This window comes from Salmo salar, chromosome ssa20 (assembly GCF_905237065.1).
Source record: "Salmo salar chromosome ssa20, Ssal_v3.1, whole genome shotgun sequence".
Classification (NCBI taxonomy): domain Eukaryota; kingdom Metazoa; phylum Chordata; class Actinopteri; order Salmoniformes; family Salmonidae; genus Salmo; species Salmo salar.
Window position 1 is genome coordinate 6,880,724 of NC_059461.1, and position 23,367 is coordinate 6,904,090.

The following is a 23,367-nucleotide window of genomic DNA, read 5'->3' on the forward strand; positions in this document are numbered from 1 at the left end:
ATGGCGAAATGATGATCCACTGTTGAGAAGCACAAGATTGGTGCTTCAAATTCACTACTAATGTTTGCCAGCTAAATATTTTATAACTATAAATGAGCTATCTAAGATGTGCCAAATACATTTTCTCCAGTTTAGGGCTCCAGCTACAGTATGCATTTGGTTTGCTAACTTGCTAGCTATAACGTTAGGTGGCTAGCTTGCAATATCAAGCTTCTTGATTACAGCAGAGACAAGTGTGAGTAGCCTTTTGAGATGTAACTTTACGCGCCAGTTGTCTGTTCTTGCATTTAGTTTATGTTCACTTGCGCTTGTTAGCATTTAGCTAGCGACCGCTATGGGAATTCGCTAGTAATCTGTTCGAAAAAAAGAAAAAATAGAGCTCCTTGTGTGCACTGCAGATAATACCGTATACAGCAACGGTATGAAGGTATGGAAATCTGGATACCGCCCAACCCAAATCTTACCCCAGATTTAAGCTGCCTGTCAACCAGAAACATGTAAAATAAAAGGAGAGAGAGAGAGTGAGTGTGTGAGAGAGAGAGAGACATAGACAGACAGACAGACAGACAGACAGACAGACAGACAGACAGACAGACAGACAGACAGACAGACAGACAGACAGACAGACAGACAGACAGACAGACAGACAGACAGACAGACAGACAGACAGACAGACAGACAGACAGAAACTATTCTGTCAGAGAGCCTTAGACAGAAACTATTCTGTCAGAGAGCCTTAGACAGAATAGCCTTGGTCGGTGCAGTTCACTGAGATTGTGCTCATCCTTGTGGATATTGCAGCTGCATGAACAAACCCAGGCCAGTGTGTTTATCTCAAGGCCCAGACAGGGAAGCCAGCATCCAGCCAGCGATGATGAATCACATTGACAGAGGGAATCAGGATGAAATGTTAATGGAAGTCTACTCGTGAACATAGCTCCCTATGGAATAAGATGAGGATGTATTCCACGGGGGAAACAATTTATGCAGAAATTGGAATTCATATTTTATTTGTTGGCTGTCGGTTTATGGCGTGGATTTATATTGGTTCATTATATGCAACAGCAAGCTGTGAAGTGTATTTTGTATATACATTGTCAAGGAAACAGCTATATGTTAACCCTTATACAAAAATATGTGATATTTACAGCATTATTGACATGACACTATACACAGTATTTCCGTTGTCTGGCATCTTTCTTACAAATGAGCTGAATGCTGGTGTGATTACCTACACATGCCTCATCTCATTCATGCACCATTATGAACTGATACTGTTTTCCTGACATCTATTGAGGTAGTTTAACCACTGAGCTTTCCCCTATGTAGTGTACCTAAATGATTGATCAAACACTTGAGAAAAGTGCTCGGCCACAGTGTCTATCTTCTAAATAATGACTTTTTACGTATTCGTCTGGTATGCATAAGGGGATACTTTTTTAAGTTTCTCTCCCTCTTTTTCTCTCTCTGCGATATCAGAGTACAGTTTACAGAAGTTGGTTTAAGCTGCTCCATGCCTGGTGTTTATTTGCTGGCAGGCTGGGTTTCTGGCTGAAAGGAGCGGTAATCCTGGCATTAGGCAAACATCACAGAGTGAGGCTGACAGGTTCAGTCTCCTCCGCGTCTCCAGACTTAGGGCTGGGAGCTGCAGGTAGAACGCTGACACTGATACTCCCCACATGCAGGAACGGTCTCTTTATCCAAGAAGGATCTCCATCCTTCATCTTCACTCACTTAGACTGGTGTGAACCCACAGCACAGAACTTCTCTCTCTCTTTCTCTCTCTCTTTCTCTCTCTCTCTTTCTCGCTTCACTTTTATCTTCCATAGTCTGGTCAGACAGGAACTCGTAAACGGGATGTCTTTAGATCTAGTGCGAGAAGGAGGTAATGGAGAAGGTTAAAAGGTCAACATGAAAGCAACAGGAAGTTGTTGAATTCGGAGGTGGAGCTTGTAGGTTTACAAGGAGGATACCAACAGTTAAAATACGTTTTTTTGGGAGGGGAAATAATACTTTTTTTCAGTGAACGTAACTGTGAATAGTGACATTGTTCCTGTAAAATGTCTCACATGAAGGCAATATGTTAAATGATACGACGATAATTTCTGTTATGGTGTTATGAGGATGTCATTGCCAATTACGCATAGTGATTGTAAACTACAACCAATTGTTTTTTCTGTCAGTTTACCAATCTTCCCCCCTGCATATTATTTCTTTACTGTTCCAGTTATGTACATGTTACTGCCTGCCTTGGGTGTTCCTTGAAAGCAAGGCTAAGACAACATGCCCTCCTCAGGCCCTCTAGGGAAATTTATGGCCATGATCTATTGCCCCGGTGACTGAATTAATGAAACATTTCCATTAGAAAAATGTAATGACAGAGCCGATATAAGAAGTTAGCAATCAAAAATGTCCTGTGACACAGCAAGGACAATTACTTATTGAAGAACCGTCAATCGTCCTTAGGTAACACCTATGATGGGAGGGAGATAAAGTGTATCGGTTCATCCCACCGGGCCATCCGTGTGATTGAGATGCTGCAATGGGAGCTTGTATACCCTGCAGTATTCACTGGCTCCAACTAGTATGGGGGTCTCACTCTGGTGGGCCGCTGCTGTTTATTTTATGTGATAAAACTGTTCAGCATAAGATTCACATTCTGGCCAGGGGCCATGGTCCGAGATGGGTTGCTGTAGTGTAACTTCAGTCAACAACATGTATTATTAGTGTTACACACTGTTACATTTATAATTAGCTGGTGTAGTTAGTAGTGGGATAAGCAGCCAAGCATGCAATTAGGCTATGTGCCCGTGGACTTGCACTTGCATTACATCAGTTTGTCTACAATCCTGTAGAATATCTGAAGGATGTTCTTGTTTTTGAAAATGTTCCTTTATCTGCTTTTCTCCTCTGACCTTTGTAGTGTAACATACAGTACATGTACGTTGGTGAAACTTCACGATCGGTTGCTCTTTATGGACTTTTCAATCAGTTAGAGGAAGCATACACCAGCATCAGTAATCTGCTTATTTCCCAAGAAAATACATGCCAAGCTGCTCCCAGTTCCTGTATTTGACTCAACAACATGATGCGGGGTATATCGCATTAGGAAAGAGTTCCTGTATTTGACTCAACAACATGATGCGGGGTATATCGCATTAGGAAAGAGTTCCTGTATTTGACTCAACAACATGATGCGGGGTATATCGCATTAGGAAAGAGTTCCTGTATTTGACTCAACAACATGATGCGGGGTATATCGCATTAGGAAAGAGTTCCTGTATTTGACTCAACAACATGATGCGGGGTATATCGCATTAGGAAAGAGTTCCTGTATTTGACTCAACAACATGATGCGGGGTATATCGCATTAGGAAAGAGTTCCTGTATTTGACTCAACAACATGATGCTGGGTATATTATCATATTGGGAATGACTGATATCATACAGCTTCAACAAGTGTTGACTGTAACAATGAAATGGTCTTAACCAATATGAACCAATAAGTTTAGCCCCATATATGTAAGCTTAAATGGTTTCACTGTACTGCTAATGGTACAGTACAATTGCATCTGCAAATGTTGACATTCAGTGAGCTCTGTGCCCTGATTGGCTTGGCTTGGGCCTAATCAGTCAAGGTTTAGTTCAGTAGTAGAGACACTGGTCTCTAAAGCACAATATCCAATTAGGTGGAGCAAGGCTAAGTCACAGAGCAGGTGAGGGGGTTTGTCTCGTCAGTGCTCTCTCCCCTCCCACCTTAGCAGTCTCTTCACGTCCTGACGTACCACTACAACAGGCTAGGCTGCACCATTCCAACGGTACACTCTTAGAAAAAAAGGTGCTTTGTAGAACCTAAAAAGGTTATTCGGCTATCCCCATAGGAAAACCCTTTGAGGAACCCTTATTGGTTCCAGGTAGAACCCTTTTGGGTTCCATGTAGACCCTGTTCTACATGGAACCCAAAAGGGTTCTACCTGAAACAAAAAATGGTTCTATCTTGAACCAAAAAGGCTTCTCCTATGGGGACAGCCAAAGAAACCTTTTTGGAACCCTTTTTTCTAAAATTCCATTAGGTTCTGTTGTTTTCATTGCAAGGATTTGATGTCCAGTTGTCCAGAGTGACTTCTAGCTGCCATGCTATCTCATTTCCCCTGGCCTGCCTATTAGCTTGAGGAGATTAGCATCATACTTGTTCAGATCAGATGGCTCTGCTAGAGCAGCCAGCCATTTACCAAGTCTGTGGGAGTGCTCATGTAGAAAGGGAATAATCCAGGGTTGAGAATCCCAGACAAAAGTCAATATCACACCTATTATAAACACGAGGGAGTGAGCAAAATGTGTGTTCTCCGGTCTTCACACACACAGATGGATGCAACAACTGCTCGCTCACACATCCATCTTGAATACTGTAACAACCTGTTTGTTAGCAAGACAAGTGAATGGAACCATGTGAAAAACATGGCATTGAGCTTGTGGAAGTGTATTTGTGCAGATGTTTTTGTAAACATGGACATATGGTAGGGTTATGGTCGTTTGCTTGAATCACTCTGAAGGGGTTTCTCTCCCCTTGCAGGAGTTGTAAATGTTGATGGAGCTGTTTTCAGGTTGGAAACGTTGCACACCACACCAGTATATTTCCTCTCTAACTCTATTACTTCGTGGTCAAGGGCTGAGTGTGGATGGCATAACATCACACCTTTCCACTCCACAAATCTCTCATGCATTTATACCAGTCAAATTGATAAATGTGATCTCGCAACTGTATTGATGTGAAGACTTTTCTCATTTAGACTTTTGCCTCTGAGGGAAAAAGACCTGTGAATATATAATTCCCACTGAAAATGAATGTCATTGTTTTATTGTTTTCTCATTTATCTACTGCAAGAGCTCCCTCCAGAACTGACCCATCCCTCAGACTCTTCTCCGTACTCAAAGTCATTTTGGGATTCATACCTCGTAGAGTCAACACTTTCAATGAGACCCACAGCAGTGCTTATTTATTTTGCACTCAACCGCACAGCTTGTCTCAGTTACTCGATTGATTCCTTGTGCATGTTTACTCACATAAAGCAGCCGTTCTTGTGCATGTTTACTCGCATAAAGCAGCCGTTCATGTGTTGTGGGGTTGTATTCATTACACAAATTCTGTTGCAAAACGTTTTGCAACAGAAACCATTTACTCCAAATGGAAAATGTTTTGCAACGAAAACAACAATTTCTATTAGACATATTCAGGTAGGTCCTCCCCGTTATTTTTGTATCTGTTTGCTTCCGAATGATTCTTAAACGGTAAACGATTTATGTTGCATTACGTAATGAATACACCCCTGCTTGATATTGTGAGGTGATGTCGTAGCCCTAGTTTGTTCCCGGACCCTTTGTATTTTTTGGGGACATAGATTTGAGTGTGATGTGAAAAAAATCTGCTCTCAGTGCTCAAGTTTAGTCACAGGCACACAGCAGTTAGCATCAAATGGTTTGCCAGCAAATTGGAATTATTCAGTGTGACAATTCAGAGCCCTATCACATTTACACAGTGTGCTAGGCTGTCATTGTGGCATCTTTCTAGGTAATTTGACATTTAGCTTTTGTGATTTTTTTTGCCATTGTGCCCAGTATATTTTCACCCTGCCCTTCTGAGTGGTGCATTTGTTTGGTCAAACAGAATATCAGAGAGGGCTGATGATCTTGGTTGTGCCGACACATTTTGCTCACTCTCCAGATCCAGTTCCTTAAAAAGAAGGAATGGAAATACATGGGTAAACAGCATGATTACAAGAATGGAATACATCAGAGAAGAAGACAGAGCTCTATTAGAGGAGGTAGATAATTGTATCGAAAGGGAAAAGTCGTCTGATACCAAGCCACCTTATCTGTAATAATTTTCCCTTCTGCCAGCCGTCTCAGTATCAACCCGCTCCAGATTGATTAAATTGTGTGGCCTGTATCATCTTGCGTGATTGGCAGCACTGGGAAAGGTTCTGATATTTAAATGTGTAACCTCATTCTTTTTGGGGTCAATCTTCTAAGCACCAGTCGGGGGCCTTCATAAATGATTTTCCAGGCAAAGTGAAGAAGCAGCTTGCACCACAGACTGCTTTTTGCCGCTCAGCATCGGGAGATGAAGAGAGCAGGAGACATGAGAGTGGGTTATATGGCACATGGTATTTAATACTGTTTGCTGTGCAGTGCAGTGCTGAAGCTCCCTGGACTGTAGCTGACCCTGTGTTGTCAGTGACCGCCTTGGTTATGTTTACTTCGGCGACGCTCCTGTGGAAAACGCCAAGCCTGCCCTGTTCGGTTCAGTTCAAGACATCCACCTCAGGATGTGTTGAAAGGCCTCAGTGGTACAGTACTGTCAGATCAGGAAAAAATCCTAGCAGATCAGGAAAAAATGTCTAGCAAATCCAGTTTGCTAGAAATTCTCCTCATCTGTAATGTGCAGATCAGTGCTATTGGACTTGAAAGAGAGCCTACAAAGTGTTTATTCAGCCAAGGATCGCCTAATTGTTGATTTCGATCATCTTTAGAATGAATTTACCCTTGTTGGACAACAGTAAGCAGCAGTGCCAGTCATTATAATGTGTCTGATCAAAAGGTATACTGTATACTACAAACCAGGCTAATGAATGGCGGAATGAATTGTGCTGGAGGAAATGGCTGCAGTATTAAGGGCTCCTAACCAATTGTGCTATTTTGTGTGGGGTTTTTTCACGTTGTTTGTAACTTATTTTGTACATAATGTTTCTGTCACTGTCTCTTATGACCGAAAAGAGCTTCTGGATATCAGAACAGCGATTAATCACCTCAAACTGCACAAAAATTTTTTCTTTAACGAGGCGGACATGAAGGATTTACTCCAGATACCAGACCAGGCCCAAATCCCTGTCATTCACATGAAGAGAAGCTGCCGATACAGGGGACGCAGGTCCGGGTGCCTTGTGAGAATTTGTTGGCGAGTGGGTAACCCACCTCTTCCATCAGTCCTATTGACCAACCTGCAATCATTGGAGAATAAACTGGATGAGCTCCGTTCAAGACTATCCTACCAACGGGACATTCAAAACTGTAATATCTTATATTTCACCGAGTCGTGGCTGAACGACGACATGGATAATATGCAGTTGGCTGGTTTTTCCGTGCATCGGCAAGACAGAACAGCTGCCTCTGGTAAGACAAGGGGTGGCGATCTGTGTCTATTTGTCAATAATAGCTGGTGCGCGAAATCAAATATTAAGGAAGTCTCGAGATTTTTTTGCTCATCTTAGGTAGAGTAACTCATGATAAGCTGTAGACCACACTATTTACCAAGAGAGTTTTCATCTATATTTTTTGTAGCTGTCTATTTACCACCACAAACCGATGCTGGCACTAAGACCGCACTCAACCAGCTGTATAAAGCCATAAACAAACAATAAAATGCTCATCCAGAGGCGGCGCTCCTAGTGGCCGGGAACTTTAATGCAGGGAAACTTAAACATGTTTTACCTCATTTCTACCACCGTGTTTCATGTGCAACAAAAGGAAAAAAACTCTAGACCACCTTTACTCCACACACAGAGATGCGTACAAAGCTCTCCCTCGCCCTCCATTTGGCAAATCTGACCATAATTCTATCCTCCTGATTCCTGGTTACAAGGAAAAACTAACGGAGGAAGCACCAGTGACCCGCTCAATACGGAAGTGGTCAGATGACGCAGATGCTAAGCTGCAGGACTGTTTTGCTAGCAAAGACTGGAATATGTTCCGGGACTCATTCGACGGCATTGAGGAGTATAACACATCAGTCACCGGCTTCAAGAATGACGAAATTTGGCTTGTCACCTAAAACACTCACAAACATTTATACATGCACAATTGGGAGCATCCTGTCAGACTGTATCACCGCCTGGTACGGCAATTGCACCGCCCACAACCGTAGGGCTCTCCAGAGGGCTCTCCGGGGGCAAACTACCTGCCCTCCAGGACACCTACAGCACTCGATGTCACAGGAAGGCCAAAAAGATAATCTAGGACAACAACCACCCGAGCCACTGCCTGTTCACCCCGCTACCAACCAGAAGGTGAGGTCAGCACAGGTGCATCAAAGCTGGGACTGAGAGACTAAAAAATAGCTTATATCTCAAGGCTATCAGACTGTTAGACAGCCATCACTAACACAGAGAGGCTGCTGCCTTCATACAGACTTTAAATTATTGGCCATTAACAAATGGATCACTAGTCACTTTATTAATGCCACTTTAATAATGATGTTTACATATCTTGCATTACACATCCCATATGTATATACTGTATTTTATACCATCTATTGCATTTTGCCTATGCTGCTCGGTCATTGCTCATCCATATATTTATATGTACATATTCTTATTCCATCCCTTTACTTAGATTTGTGTGTATTAGGTAGTTGTTGTAGAATTGTTAGATTACTTGTTAGATATTGCTGCACTGTCAGAACTACAAGCACAAGCATTTGGCTACACTCGCAATAACATCTGCTGACCATGTGTATGTAACCAAGAAAATTTGATTTGATTTAAGTGCATCGATGATGTTGTCCCCCAGTGACTGTACGTACATACCCCAACCAGAAACCATGGATTACAGGCAACATCAGCACTGAGCTAAAGGTTAGAGCTGAAGCTTATAAGAAATCCCATTATGCCCTCAGATTAACCATCAAACAGGCAAAACGTAAATACAGGACTAAGATTGACTCCTACTACACCCGCTTCGACACTCGTCGGATGTGGCAGGGCTTGCAAACTATTACAGACTACAAAAGGAAGCCCAGCCGCAAGCTGCCTAGTGACATGAGCCTACCAGACAAGCTAAATTACTTCTATGCACGCTTTGAGGCAAGCAACACTGAAGCATGCATTAGAGCACCAGCTGTTCCGGACGACTGTGTGATCACGTTCGCCGTAGCTGATGTGAGTAAGACCTATAAGCAGGTCAACATTCACAAGGCCGCAGGGCCAGACGGATTACCAGGACGTGTACTCCAAGCATGCGCTGACCAAATGGAAAGTATCTTCACTGACATTTTCAACCTGTCCCTGGCCGAGTCTGTAATACCTACATGTTTCAAGCAAACTACCATAGTCCCTGTGCCCAAAAACTCAAAGGCAACCTGCCTAAATGACTACCGACCCGTAACACTCACGTCTGTAGCCATGAAGTGCTTTGAAAGTCTGGTTATGGCTCACATCAACACCATCATCCCAGAAACCTTAGACCCACTTCAATTTGTATACCGCCCCAACAGATCCACAGATGACGCAATCTCAATCGCACTCCACAATGCCCTTTCCCACCTGGACAAAAGGAACACCTATGTGAGAATGCAGTTCATTGACTTCAGCTCAGCGTTCAACACCATAGTGCCCTCAAAGCTCATCACTAAGCTAAGGACCCTGGGACTAAACACCTCCCTCTGCAACTGGAGCCTGGACTTCCTGACAAGCCGCCCAAGGTGGTAAGGGCAGGCAACAACACATCTGCCATGCTTGCATGGCCAAGCACGACTCGAACACCATCATTAAGTTTTCCGACGACACAATGGTGGTAGACCTGATCACCAACAACGATGAGACAGCCTATAGGGAGGAGACCTGGAAGTGTGGTGCCAGGACAACCTTTCCCTCAACGTGCTATTTAAGTTTTTACTTTAGTTCATTTAGTAAATATTTGTCTTAACTCAATACCCCATAATGACAAAGCAAAAACAGGTTTGTATGAATACGTTTTTGCAAATGTATTACAAATAATAATGGAAATGTCACATTTACATAGGTATTCAGACCGGTTACGAAGTACTTTGAAGCACCTTTGGCAGCGATTACAGCATCGAGTCTTCTTGGGAATGACGCTACAAGCTTGGCACACATGTACTTAGCGGGTTTCTCCCATTCTTCTCCGCAGATCCTCTCAAGCTCTGTCAAGTTGGATGGGGAGCGTTGCTGCATAGCTATTTTCAGGTGCTGCCACCACCATGTTTCACCGTAGGGATGGTGCCAGGTTTCCTCCAGACGTGACGCTTGGCATTCAGGCCACAGAGTTCAATCTTGGTTTCATCAGACCAGAGAATCTTGTTTCTTGAGAGTCTTTAGGTGCCTTTTGGCAAACTCCAAGCCTACTGTCATGTGCATTTTACTGAGGATCGGCTTCCGTCTGGCCACGACAATAAAGACCTGATTGATGGAGTGCTGTAGAGATGGTTGTCCTTCTGGAAGTCTCTCCCATCTCCACAGAGGAAATCTCTGTCAGAGTGACCATTGGATTCTTGGTCACCTCCCCGAAGGCTCTTCTCCCCCGATTGCTCAGTTTGGCCAGGTCGCCAGCTCTAGGAAGTGTCTTGGTGGTTCCAAACTTCTTTCATTTAAGAATAATGGAGGCCACTGTGTTCTTGGGGACCTTCAATGCTGCAGACATTTTGGTACCCTTCCACAGATCTGTGCCTCGACACAATCCTGTGTCGGAGCTCTACGGACAATTCATTCGAACTCATGGCTTGGTTTTTGCTCTGACATGCACTGTCAACTGTTGGACCTTATATAGACAGGTTTGTGCCTTTCCAAATCATGTCCAAACAATTGAATTTAGCACAGGTGGACTCCAATCAAGTTGTAGAAACATCTCAAGGATGATCAATGGAGACAGGTTGCACTTGAGCTCAATGCCAATTCTCATAGCATAGAGTCTGAATACTTATTTATTTAAATTAGGTATTTCTGTTGTCGTTTTTTTATACATTGGCAAAAATGTCTAAAAACCTGTTTTCGCTTTGTCATTATGGGGTATTGTGTGTAGATTGCTGTGGAATTGTTTTTATTAATCCATTTCAGAATAAGGCTGTAACGTAACAAAATGTGGACAAAGTCAAGGGGTCTGAATACTTTCCGAAGGCACTGTAGGGTTACAGTAGGGTGTATAGTAGGGTGCCAAATTATTATTCTGTTTATTATGCTCTACTAATCAAGCATTGATTGACTGAATAAGCAGCAGTTTGGGGAAATTGGCTGATCATTAACTTCTACTGCTTTTGCATCCACCCTGAGGTCTCCCTCCATAGGATATAGGAACACAACACTTTATTTGCCCCATCATCAGATAATGGATGCCATCAGTGGATCCTTCTCACCCTGGGTGGAGCTGTTCAGTCCAGAAGCCTCTCTCTCTCTTCACTACTTTACTCAGTGCTGGGTGTTGTTAGTGTGGTATATTCCTGTGTTCACACCCCTGTGTACAGTCCATGTCTGGTCTTGCCAGGCTGATGTCAGGGCTATTCCCACACTGCGAGAGCTGCAGAGGCTGGTGTAAGTGACCTAACTGTCCGTCAGTCACCCCTGAACTGTTTATCTGTTGGACTCTCATTGGGGCTTCAACCACTACCACTGCTGCACATCTGCAGGTATTTCATTAAATCCCAGCCTCCTCCTTGCCCATTAGACAACTCAATGGGTAGTGTAGGGTATGCTGAATATGAATGAGTAGGTGTTTAATGATAGACATGCCACACCTCAGGACGCTGAACAAGATAAACATGCGCAGGAGTTATGCTGTATTTTCATGGTGCCCTCTCGTGAATGTTGTAGATGAAATACATGCCTGTTATTGTGTATGGTCGCCGCATGTCCCTAGCTAACGTGTTGATGCAACAGCAAAGATAATATTGTTAGGCTGGTAATATGTTTATGGAGGAATTTAAGGGTGTTTGGGACTATGGGTCTAAACCTGGATTGGCTGTGTTTTACTCACAGTGGAGCGGTAGTCATTCCTAGCTATGGCTAGAGCATGGCGCAATTTCTTCACTCTGAGAGGGTTCTCTTGTTGTTTAGTATCTGCTGCTGGCTCTCTGCCAGTATTGGTCTTGATTAGCCCGCCATTATGTTCCACAAAAACAAGAGACACTTTATAATTTAAAGTGTGTGTATAGGGTGTAAGCTTTCAGAATGTTGACGTGTATTATTACTAACAGTAAGAAAAATACAGGACACCTCTGTGCTTGGTTTGTGGTCGTTTTCAGCAGGGATTTTGAGGGATTCTATACTTCAACCCCCCATTTGGTTCGGAGGCAAAATAATAATTCACTCTGAAAGTTTGCACGTGTAATCATTCATCTCAGTCAGTAGTCAGAGGCGGAGAGATGTCGTCAAAAGAGCATTTGACACCAGGACTGAACAGACTGAAACAATTTAGTTGCCACAGTGACTGCAATTCAGCAAAGACCACATTCCCCTGGGTTTAGTCGTGTGTGTCGGAAGGTAATGAAAGGGCTTTGAAGAGCACGCTGTAGTTAAATAATTTTGTGCTCAATTTATTTTCGCTATTATATGATGCCCTGTTGGATGGTTTTGATATGATGAAGAGATTGGTTGTGAATTGAGCTCTGTCCTGTGAGATGATTTATGATGACTAAGATTAACTATCAAACATTCATTTGTCAGAAAGAACTGTCTGCAGTTAGGAAGCACAACAATGCCGCATTGTGCCCTGCAGTGTCTAAATTAGAAATGATAAAGCTGTTTTCTGGAACATCATAATCGATTCAGCTCCCATGTATCATTTCATGGTATATTATTCAGTTAGCAATTCTGTGTTACTTTTGTGTTTGTTGGCTCTGTCGACTCCATTTGTCATTTACAATAGACAGTTCCATAGGAACACTGGCATGTCTCCTGCCCCATCCTGCTCATCAATCAATTATTGCTCGACTTCCTGGTTAAGGTTCATGAAACAAAACAGCCCCCATAGTGGTTTATGTGCAGAATCTCATATTGGTTTGAAAAAAGAAAATGCACAGGGCTAACAGAGATTCCAAGGGCTTATACCCAGGCCTGTCTATTGTTGTGCCAGCATGTCTATAAAGTAGGTGAGGTGAGGGAAAAAATAGCCTTAGCGAGAAGGAAATTCAACGACCAAGGTCGTTCCCTTGGTTTTATTTGTATTCTCCTCACTGTTAAAGTGAATCTTCCAGTGAATAATGTTTTCACTCTCTTTCTGAATGAGATTCACAGTAGCTTGGAGAGAACCCATCCTTCCCTCTCTCTCTCTCTCTCTCTTTCTATTTTCCTCTTTTTCTCCTCCAACAAACAATACAGAGCCAGTGAACAAATGTGCTGGGGATAAACAACTTTTATCATACAACCCCCCCAAAAAACATCTACCGTTTGGCTCAGGATAAAAGGTCTCTGAATTAAATGCTTATATTTGATTAGATTAAGGCTGCAGTAATTGTCAGGGAGGATTTATTGAGATAATTTGTTGCCACAACACACAAGAAACACCAGCATGGTCACGGGCTGTTGTAAATACAGTTAGCAATCAGGGGCCAACTCTTAGTAATAATTATGTACAAAAAAATGGTGCTGCCCTATTAAGTCTGCCCAGACACCAGGATCCAATCATAGAAGCGCTACAATTAATTCAGCATATTGGCCAGGATGCAGTCCAGTCGAACTACCACTCCTGATGCTGCTCAGTTAATCACAACAGGTCTACTTCATTAAGACCCGGCCTGCCATCGTTCTATGAATAATATTGCCCTGCTAATCCAATTGTTGTTTGATTGCTTGCAATGCAGCTCTCTTGATATATATATATATATATATATATATATATATATATATATATATATATATATATATATATCTCTGACAGATTGCATCGCTATGAAAAACAGAAACAGCTAATTCAGATGCTGTATTTGTTCCATAATCTTTTTTCTTCTCTGTCTTCTCTTTGCAGGCTAAAGTTAAGAACTTATCGAGGAAGGAACCAGCAGTGCTACAATGAGGTCTGAGGCCTTGTTGCTGTATTTCACACTACTGAAGATTGCCAGGGCTGGCTTCCCGGAAGACTCTGAGCCAATCAGTATTTCACATGGCAACTGTGAGTACCCCGAGCTGTTTCCAACTCCCCCCAAACACCCTGCTATCCAACCCCCCCCCCCTTCACTCTGAGTGCTTTTGGAAGGTAGAATGTAGTTTGGTGCCCAGGGTATAAAAAAAAATAGGAGTTAAAGCAGAATTTGAAACGGAGCCCACCCTACATCAAAGGATAATCCTGTATTTTCCTGTTGGGGCTTTCATGTAGTGTGTGATAGTGTAAATACCATATGAGCCTAAGATAGGTTTATTGCGCTTTCTCTCTGTTTGGGAAGTCTCTATATTCCTCCCAGCCATGCATCCTCCAGCAACCTCAGAAAGATCTTTCTTTCTATCAGGATTTAAAAAAAACATATTGCCTGTGTGTGTGTGGGGGGGGATTGATTCTGATATTTATTGTTTTTGTTCCCCCTCCTCACAGATACAAAGCAGTATCCGGCTTTCGTTGGTCACAAACCTGGAAGAAACAATACACAACGGCACAAACTGGATATCCAGCTCATCATAATAATGAACCGAACGTTGTATATCGCTGCCAGGTCAGTTCCTGCCATTTTTCTCGCAGGCCACTAGCTCTCATATCAGTTCCAGTTTTTGATATTCCCCACAAAGTCATATCAGATGAGATTTCAATGAATTGTGAATATGTGATGCTATTTTAATCCAATAATGTGAGGCCGTTCCTTGTGTAATGTCAGGTAATTTCATTGTACTGTATGTGAATGTTATTTTGATTTCATTATTGAAATGTATTTTGGGGGGGGGTGAAGTAACATATTAATAATAATAATAATTTTGTACATCCCATTTCTGTTTAAGTGTATACGCACACAAAGAAATGGTATAAAATATAAAACCAAAACAAGATATGCCAGTTCAATTCAGTTAAAATCAACTAGATTCAAATCCATTGAATACAATTCCATTGATTTAATGTAAATGTGTGTGTCGAAGAGACTTAAAAAAAGACACTGACTTAGCCAGACTGGTATCTTGCGGCAGACAGAGGTGCACAGCGGATAAACTATATTCTCTTTTAAGTATGATACTGTTTGTGGCTATTTCTCTTTGTATTAATCTTATTATTATAGTCTATCAGTCTTGCTGTAAAAGTTCTTCCAAGCACCTCAAAGAACTTTCTTGCAACCTTGTGGCCCCACTGAACACAGGCTATAAATAAAGGGTCTAGGTTGAAAATGAGGTTGTCTGACAGACATGCCAGAGTCTGCATCAATAGTTTTCTCCATGGGGAAGGATATTGATTTCATTTCATTGTGTATCATTCTTTTTCTGAAACTCAAATGTACTAGCTTGCTTGGACAGTGAAAAAAATAAAATAATAGACCTTACATGTTGCAATGTGAACAAAGCCACAGCATTTTCCAATGCATTGGAGGATACAGATGATACGGATCTGTGTCTTTTTTTGTATTGGCCTAATTACATAGTCGATTGATTGGATGCTTTTGAAAGCAACAATGGGTTGCTTTGTTTTCTGAAAGCGCGACAAAATAAGGGGCCATTGAAGCCTGGTTCCTAAGTAGCAGGACTGTTTAACACATCTGTGGTTCATTAAGGAGGTGTTGGGCGCTTTGGAGTCCTAGCCTTTGGTCTGACTGCTGCCTCCCACCTGCTCTATACCAGGCCTGGGAGAAATGAGAAAGGGAGGGTTTTATTATTGGGGGTGGTGTGAGGACAACAAGGTGTGTCTCTCACTAGCATATTTAAAGGAGACAGGAATTCCGACGGACACATGGCGAGGGGGGAATGTGACACAGGGATTGTTGGAATTGCTGTCGTTGAGAAGAGTAGATTGATTTTAACTGGGAGAATTTTTTGAATCGATAGAATTATGTCACCAAAGCAAAGTGGACATCGAGATTGCTGAGCGCAAACAAATATTAACAACTAGATGACCAACAGTATAAAGCACATAGTTGGATGGTCATTGCAAAAACAGAATTCAGAGTAAGTCAACAGGCCAACCGTACAAACAATACAATGAAAACTTTGTCTAATCAGATCTCAGCAGAGGCCCATAAATTGCCTTTACACAGGCAGCCCAATTCGGATTATTTTTCCACTAATTGTTACTCACCACCTGGATTCGGTCTTATGTAGCAACATTTTTGTATTTTTTATTTTTTACATTAGATAAATGTAGAAACTCAGAGCTACAAAATGTACTAAACAGTGAGTAGTGTAGTAAAGATTAAGACGAAAAGTGGCAGTAGCCTTCAATAATGAAAAATTCCTGAAAAAATATATTAGATGACGCTTACCCAGACACACTTGTCTAAATTTATATGAAAGAAATGCTTTAACTTCTTTCGGATTATTGGGACGCAAGCGTCCCACCTCGACAACATCCGGTGAAATTGCAGAGCGCGAAATTCAAAAAACAAAAGTAGTAATATTAAACATTCATATAAATACAAGTGTTATAGACCATTCTTTAGCTTAGAATCTTGGTAATTGAACCGCTTTGTCCGATTTACAATAGGCTTTACGGCGAAAGCATAGCATTTGATCGTCTGAGGACAGCGCCTCACCCACTTCCTGAATTAACATGAATTCATAACCTGCACAGGTGTCACAAAACTCACAAATAGAGATAAAATAAATCACTTACCTTTGAAGATCTTCATCTTTTTGCAATCCAAAGGGTCCCAGTTACAATGAATGGTCATTTTGTTCGATAAAGTCCTTCTTTATTTCCCCAAAAAGTCAATTTAGTTGGCGCGCTTCATTCAATAATCCACCGGTTTCCCCTCGTTCAAAATGCATGCAAAATTAATCCCAAACGTTACCAATATACTTCCTCCAAACAAGTCAAACAACATTCCTAATCAATCCTCAGGTACCCTAATATGTAAATAAACTATACAATTTAAGACGGAAAATAGTATGTTCATTCCCGGAGATAAATAACCAAGTGCGCGCCCTCACCGGAGCGCGCCACAAACATTTTCCAACCAATCAGAGGCATAACTAAAGTCAGAAATAGCGATAAAGATCTTCATCTTTGCAATCCAAAGGGTCCCAGTTACACAATGAATGGTCGTTTTGTTCGATAAATTCCTTCTTTATATCCCAAAAATTTCCATTTATTTGGCGCGTTTGATTCAGAAATACACCTGTTCAAACTCGCCCAACATGCCTACAAAGGAATCTAAAAAGTTACCTGTAAACTTCGTCCAAACAATTCAAACAACGTTTCTAATCCAACCTCAGCTACCCTAATATGTAAATAATTCATACAATTTAAGACTAAATAAACTGTGTTCAATACCGGAGAAAAAGAACGAGGAGCACGTGCCAAAAGACTAGAGTCCTTCTGAGGGATACTTCGAAACAATACGAATACTTCTTCATTTTTCAAAAAACAAGCATGAAACAATTTCTAAAGACTATTGACATCTAGTGGAAGCCATGGGAACTGCAATCTGGGTCCTAATTATTAGACTTTGCCATAGAAAAGCATTGAAAAGTCCAATGACCTCAAAAAATACATTCCTAGATGGATTGTCCTCGGGGTTTCGCCTGCCAAATCAGTTCTGTTATATGGAGTAAAAAGTACTGAATTTTCTTTACGAATGTAGTGAAGTGAAAGTTGCCAAGGTCTTCCCTGTGACTCAGTTGGTAGAGCATGGTGTTTGCAACGCCAGCATGGTGTGTGCAACGCCAGGGTTGTGGGTTTGATTCCCATGGGGGGCCAGTACAAAAACAAAAAAGCATGAAATGAAATGTATGTATTCACTACTGTAAGTCACTCTGGATAAGAGTGTCTGCTAAATGACTAAAATGTAAAAAATGTAAATTAATAGTAAAGGAATGTACAGATACCACAAAATAATACCAATAGTAGTACATTAAAGTATTTACTTAAGTGCCTTCATACCAGTACATTAGCATACTTTATATACTGTTACACATGCACTTATCACATAGTATTCCATGCAAATTGAATTGAAACCTGAGTGAGGTGCACATGTACATTACATAAACAGACGCATGTGCCATATATTTATGTGGTGGACACTTGATACGATCACATGATATTGATGTGGTATGTCACAAAATCATGTTACGAACACACATATCAATATTCATTTTATATATCAATATTTTGCTAAGTCTGGCTATGTGGATTGTCTCTACCGAAGGTGTAAACGGTACAGCCAAATGGTTACTTGCATAGTAGCAATATCAGAAATAGATAGTGTCAACACAAGTACAATATACAGTATGTACAAGAACAATATCAATAACGATATCAGTGATAGACGAGGTAGTTAAATGCATACAATCAGGGATAAAGTGACTGAGAAGCAGGATAAACAAAAAATAGTAGCAGCAGTGTATGGCTTGTGTGTTAGGAGAGTGTCATGTGAATAGAGGCACTGCAGATAGTGCTGATGACTGGTCCGTCCAAACCACACATGAAGGGAATCTATATTCGGAGAGCCTGTTTCTGTCCTGCCCTTGACTTTGGTGCAGGGCATGTGATGTCCATAGCCTCTTCGTCACAAAACTCCCTGATCTTCTCAAAAGGACAGTTTGTCTAGCTGCATCCAGGTGGTGATTTTACAGGAAGACCATCTATTTTTTTCACCTTTATTTAAGTGTGGCAAGTCAGTTAAGAACACATTCTTATTTTCAATGACAGCCTAGGAACAGTGGGTTAACTGCCTTGTTCATGGGCAGAACGACAGATTTGTACCTTGTCAGCTCAAGGACTCAAACTTGCAACCTTTCAGTTACAAGTCCACCACTCTAACCACTAGGCTACGCTGCCGCCCTTCCTGTGGGAGGAAGGATGTCAGCATTATATCACTACACACAGTTCACACAGGTAATGTTAGCTACTGTAGCTAGCCAGACATCTAACGTCAGCTGGCCCGCTAACAGCAAGCTTTAACTAGCAATACAAACCGATTGTCATTGCTAGCTAAAGTTAACCAATAGGTTCAATGTTAGCTAGCAAATATTAGGCTAAAACTAGCGATGCAAAATGGCATTCTGAGAATACATCACTAAATTTACACACACCTCATACACATAAGTTAATGTTAGCTAGCAAGCCAGCCACCTAACCTCAGCTAACATTAGCTAGCTAACAGCAAGTTTTAACTTGGGATCTTTCGTTTAGACAAGTTACGTTAACGTTAGCTAGCTAAAAAATTAACTATAATCCCAATCCATAGAGTAACGTTACTAGCAATACAAACCGATTGTCATAGCAAGCTAAAGTTAAACAAATAACGTTAGGTTTAATGTTAGTTAGCAAGCCAGCCATCGAACTCCAGCTGGCTAGCTAACAGCAAGCTTTAGCTTGCAATGAAAACAACTTTCTGACAAAATTAGAAACGTATAACGTTAATATCTGAATCTGTAACTAGATTCTTACCGGTATACGTGGATGAAAGCTTCACAGCAGACTGCAACCCCTTTTATAAGACATCCTGTGTTGTTTCTGTTTAGTTTGCACAGCTTGTTTGGCCCTTTGTGTTGCACTGATTTCAAAAATGTGTTATTTTCAGTGTGAGAGAGTCAGCATTCGTCGTCCAGAAAGTAGTCCATCAAAACTTTTTCCCACTGACCTTTGTCGATAGTGCCTGATAAATCCAGTGCAGCAATGCTATTGAGAGCAGTAGAAGCATATTTGCAGTTCTCCATGGCTAACGTTATATCTTTCAAAAATACTATTACGAGCAGCTCATTTTAAAGTCACAAGATGCAACACCACAGACCAATCCAAACTCATCTCTCGGCATGTCGAGCACACTCATTATTTCAGCCAATCATGGCTAGCGGGAAGGTTGCTGACTTTCTCTGTGGCTAAACCAACTAGGCTCGTAATTTAAAAATTGTATTCGTATTTACAGATGACATACAAGTTTGATATTAATTAAGGCACATGAAAGTTCACATGTTCGAGAATGCATTTCTGCCCCCCCAAAAAACGCATAAAAAAAACTACATTCAAAAGGCTCTCATGTGAAGTCGTGACTTGAGACATATGCCTAGTTTCCTGAATCGGGTCACAATTGGTCTTTTGACCAATCAGATCAGCTCTTTTGCCAGAATTGGGCTGCCGGTGTATAGTCATAACCCAGTGAAATGTGTCTGTTGTGGACCAGTGTTGAGGGCCAGGTGTTGAGGGTCCAGTGTTATGGCCATTATGCCACGCCTGAAGACCAAACATCTCAGTGTGCAGCCTGCAGATGGTCAGTGGAAACCGTGTCCAAAACCCAACTCTGTTTCAGGCCATTTTGTGAATGGTATACATCCTTTTGGTTCTTGTTTTACGCTAGCAATAACACCACAAGCTCTTTTAGCAGCAGGACATGCAAACATATCCACCGCCAAAATTGTAATCTGGAGAAAAAAACGTAATCTTTGGCAATGCTGGAGCTCCAGCATATGCTGTAATTGACATTATTTGGTATTTTTGGGAGTAGTTTTAAACAGTAATCTTGATTAGGTCATTCTCTTTAGTAATTTGTGGCTTGTAATATGTTAATTCTTCCATAATTATGCATTCAGTTTATGTCTGTTGTAGATTGGTTTAATATTCTGTATAATTTTCTCAATTCCTTTTTATTAAAGACATAATCCACATGCCAGGATATTACACGTTTGACTAGCTGTTAGTCTAATATCTTAGTGGGAAGAAAACCAAATATTTTACTTTTAAGTAATATCTTTTTAGTCTATTTTATTTATTTTTTATTTAACCTTTATTTAACTAGGCAAGTCAGTTAAGAACAATTTGTGTCATAGGCCTATCTAGTAATTCTCATGGTGATGAACAATGACATTATGAGATAGCTGTAATATTTGTCTGCTTTAATTGACCATATTTCTAAGCTAAAGTATGCATACATCAATGTTGTCATGAATTCTAATAAATTCTCGTGGGAATTAATGTCACCACCCAGTGAGCACAAGATGTTGAAAATACATATTTTCACGTCTTTTCAACCAAAAAGATTTATGTTCAGGGCAGTCTGGCTCCTTCTGTGCACTGCCCATACTCAGCCTGGCATGGGTTGTCATAGGCATACTCCCTGCTGTATGTTGAGTGTGTTCTTGTGGTGCTGCTGTGTGGGCGTGTGTTTGCTAGCCCTGTCCAGGGCCGACTCTGTGATCAGAGGAAGAGCAGACACTGAGGCTTAGCCCGGACTTAAGCTCTGTCCTGGTGTCTGCCCGCAGAGACGATCAACCGACCACTGCTAGCCTGCCAATAGCAGCCAGCAGGTACCCCAAGACCCAGGTCATGCCGCATGCTGGGCATAGTCACCATTCCCTGCCCTCAACTCCCGCTAACCATGGCAACGGCACCCACCCTCTGTTTACGCCCCTCAATAAGGGTGGGAATGGGAAAGTCTGCCTGTGTGCATGTGAAAGCATATCCCCGGTCCTCCTGAAAACCCTAGGTCTCTTTGGGCTGCCCCACTGGAGGCGCATGGGTCTCAATTACTCTAGTCACCATCAAATCCTGTTAAAGCCCGTTAATGACGCGGATTACACTTCCTCTGCCTCAGAACCAGGCCGTAATTTTTTCCACTGCAGTGTTCTGCCTGTACAAAATGTAAATAAGACTCGGCCAAAAGGACAGCCAGAAAATACTCAATGAGGCTCCTCTTTAAGCCACTCCTGAGTGTAATGGTGCCCATTTTGCCTCTCTACCCTCCCATACACTTGTGTTGGGATGTGAGTGAAACAATGTACAATGCCCCCCCTACCACACATGATCTAGTTATTAAGAGGGTGGAATATGGGGAGGGGGGGTGGGGGGGTTCCATTTGGAGGCGATAGGTGTGGGATGCATACTAATCAGGGCCCCCTTTCTGCCATCCGAGCGCGAGATTGTTTCACAAAGGGTCACCAGATGGAACGCACTGGCCTGCAGTTCCCCCCAGAAGAAATGGGGTGTTATGAAAACGACATTCCCTAGCACAAAGCCCCTCTGTTCTCATGGTTCGATGTCCAAGTCCTCCTCTTTCCCCCTAGACCCACCAAAGCGTTACTTTCAACTTTCAATGTTTGGAGCCGTGTGGATATTTACATACCTTCCATCCAACTAACATTCTTACGCACCTATTTTCGGGAAGTACAGAGCCCACTCCGCAGTAATTAATTTCACATAAAAAACGGGTTGTGCAAGCCCTGAATGCTGATTGGCTGAAAGCCATGGTACTGTATATCAGACCGTATAACATGGGTATGACAAACAATGGCTATTTACTGGTCTAATTACATTGGTAACCAGTTCATAATAGCAATAAGGCACCTCGGGGGTTTGTGATATATGGCCAATGTACTACGGCTAATATACTGTACCATGGAAATTTACAAGATGTATTTTAGAAGTTACACTACCACATAGAGCGCAGTGGAGATGAGAGGCGATCTGACCTGCTGTATATTTAAGAGCTCGACCATATCTTTTAGTGGAGGAATGGAGGCCAGCAGGAAATGAATGGGGACTTGATCTGACATGAGCCCAGGTGCAGACAGTGTTTGACTGCTGGTGTTGACACAGAGACAGCTCCAGCATTGTCCTGCCAGGATGTTTGCATGACGCATGGCTTGGCTCTGTCTTATCTCTGCTGGAGCTCTGCTCTGATTCGACTGCTGGAATCACTAGGCTCTGAAACACTGTCCACATCAACAGGAGGGAGCAAATGATTGGAAATATGGACTTTTTGGAACAATGTCTCCAATTTGGATCAATTAGGCAAAGCATGTGGTGGAGAGAGAATCCAGAGAATCTTAATGAAGAACATTTTGAGGAGGATGTCTGTGGCCCGAGCTTGAATCAAATTTTTGTTGCAGCTGTGCAGTGCAATTAATTGCCAGTGCAGATAAGAGTGAACTTTCTCCCAGAAAGAAGATACTTTTGTATATATAGTGTATGTGGACACCCCTTCAAATTAGTGGATTTGTCTTTCTGCAACACCTGTTACGGACAGGTGTATAAAATCGAGCACACAGCCATGCAATTTCCATAGACAAACATTGGCAGTAGAATGGCCTTAATGAAGAGCTCAGTGACTTTCTAGTGGCACCGTCATAGGATGCCACCTTTCCAACAAGTCGGCTTGTCAAATTTCTGCCCTGCTAGAGCTGCCCCGGTCAACTGTAAGTTGTCTAGGAGCAACAATGGCTCAGCCGCGGTGGTAAGCTACACAAGCTCACAGAACGGGGTCGCCGAGTGCTGAAGCACGTAGCGCGTAAAAATCATCTGTCCTCGGTTGTAACACTCACTACCGAGTTCCAAACTGCCCCTGTAAGCAACGTCAGCACAAGAACTGTTCATCGGGAGCTTTATGTAATGGGTTTCCATGGCCGAGCAGCTGCACACAAGCCTAAGATCACTGTGCGCAATGCCAAGCGTTGGCTGGAGTAGTGTAAAGCTCGCCGCCATTGGTCTATGTAGCAGTGGAAATGTGTTCTCTGGAGTGATGAA

The 23,367-nt window shown here is 42.1% G+C and overlaps 1 protein-coding gene across 6 annotated transcripts in view; it reads left to right on the plus strand.

Annotated features, from left to right (window-relative positions):
- LOC106580184 (semaphorin-6A) overlaps positions 1-23,367 on the plus strand; it is a 103,821-nt gene that overhangs the window by 27,869 nt on the left and 52,585 nt on the right. For all 6 annotated transcript variants that reach the window (XM_014160958.2, XM_014160957.2, XM_014160956.2 and 3 more), the window contains 2 exons: positions 13,750-13,893; positions 14,311-14,428. In XM_014160958.2, coding sequence (XP_014016433.1) covers positions 13,794-13,893; positions 14,311-14,428 — 218 coding nt within the window. In that variant the 5' untranslated portion in view covers positions 13,750-13,793. The remainder of the gene's footprint in view (positions 1-13,749; positions 13,894-14,310; positions 14,429-23,367) is intronic.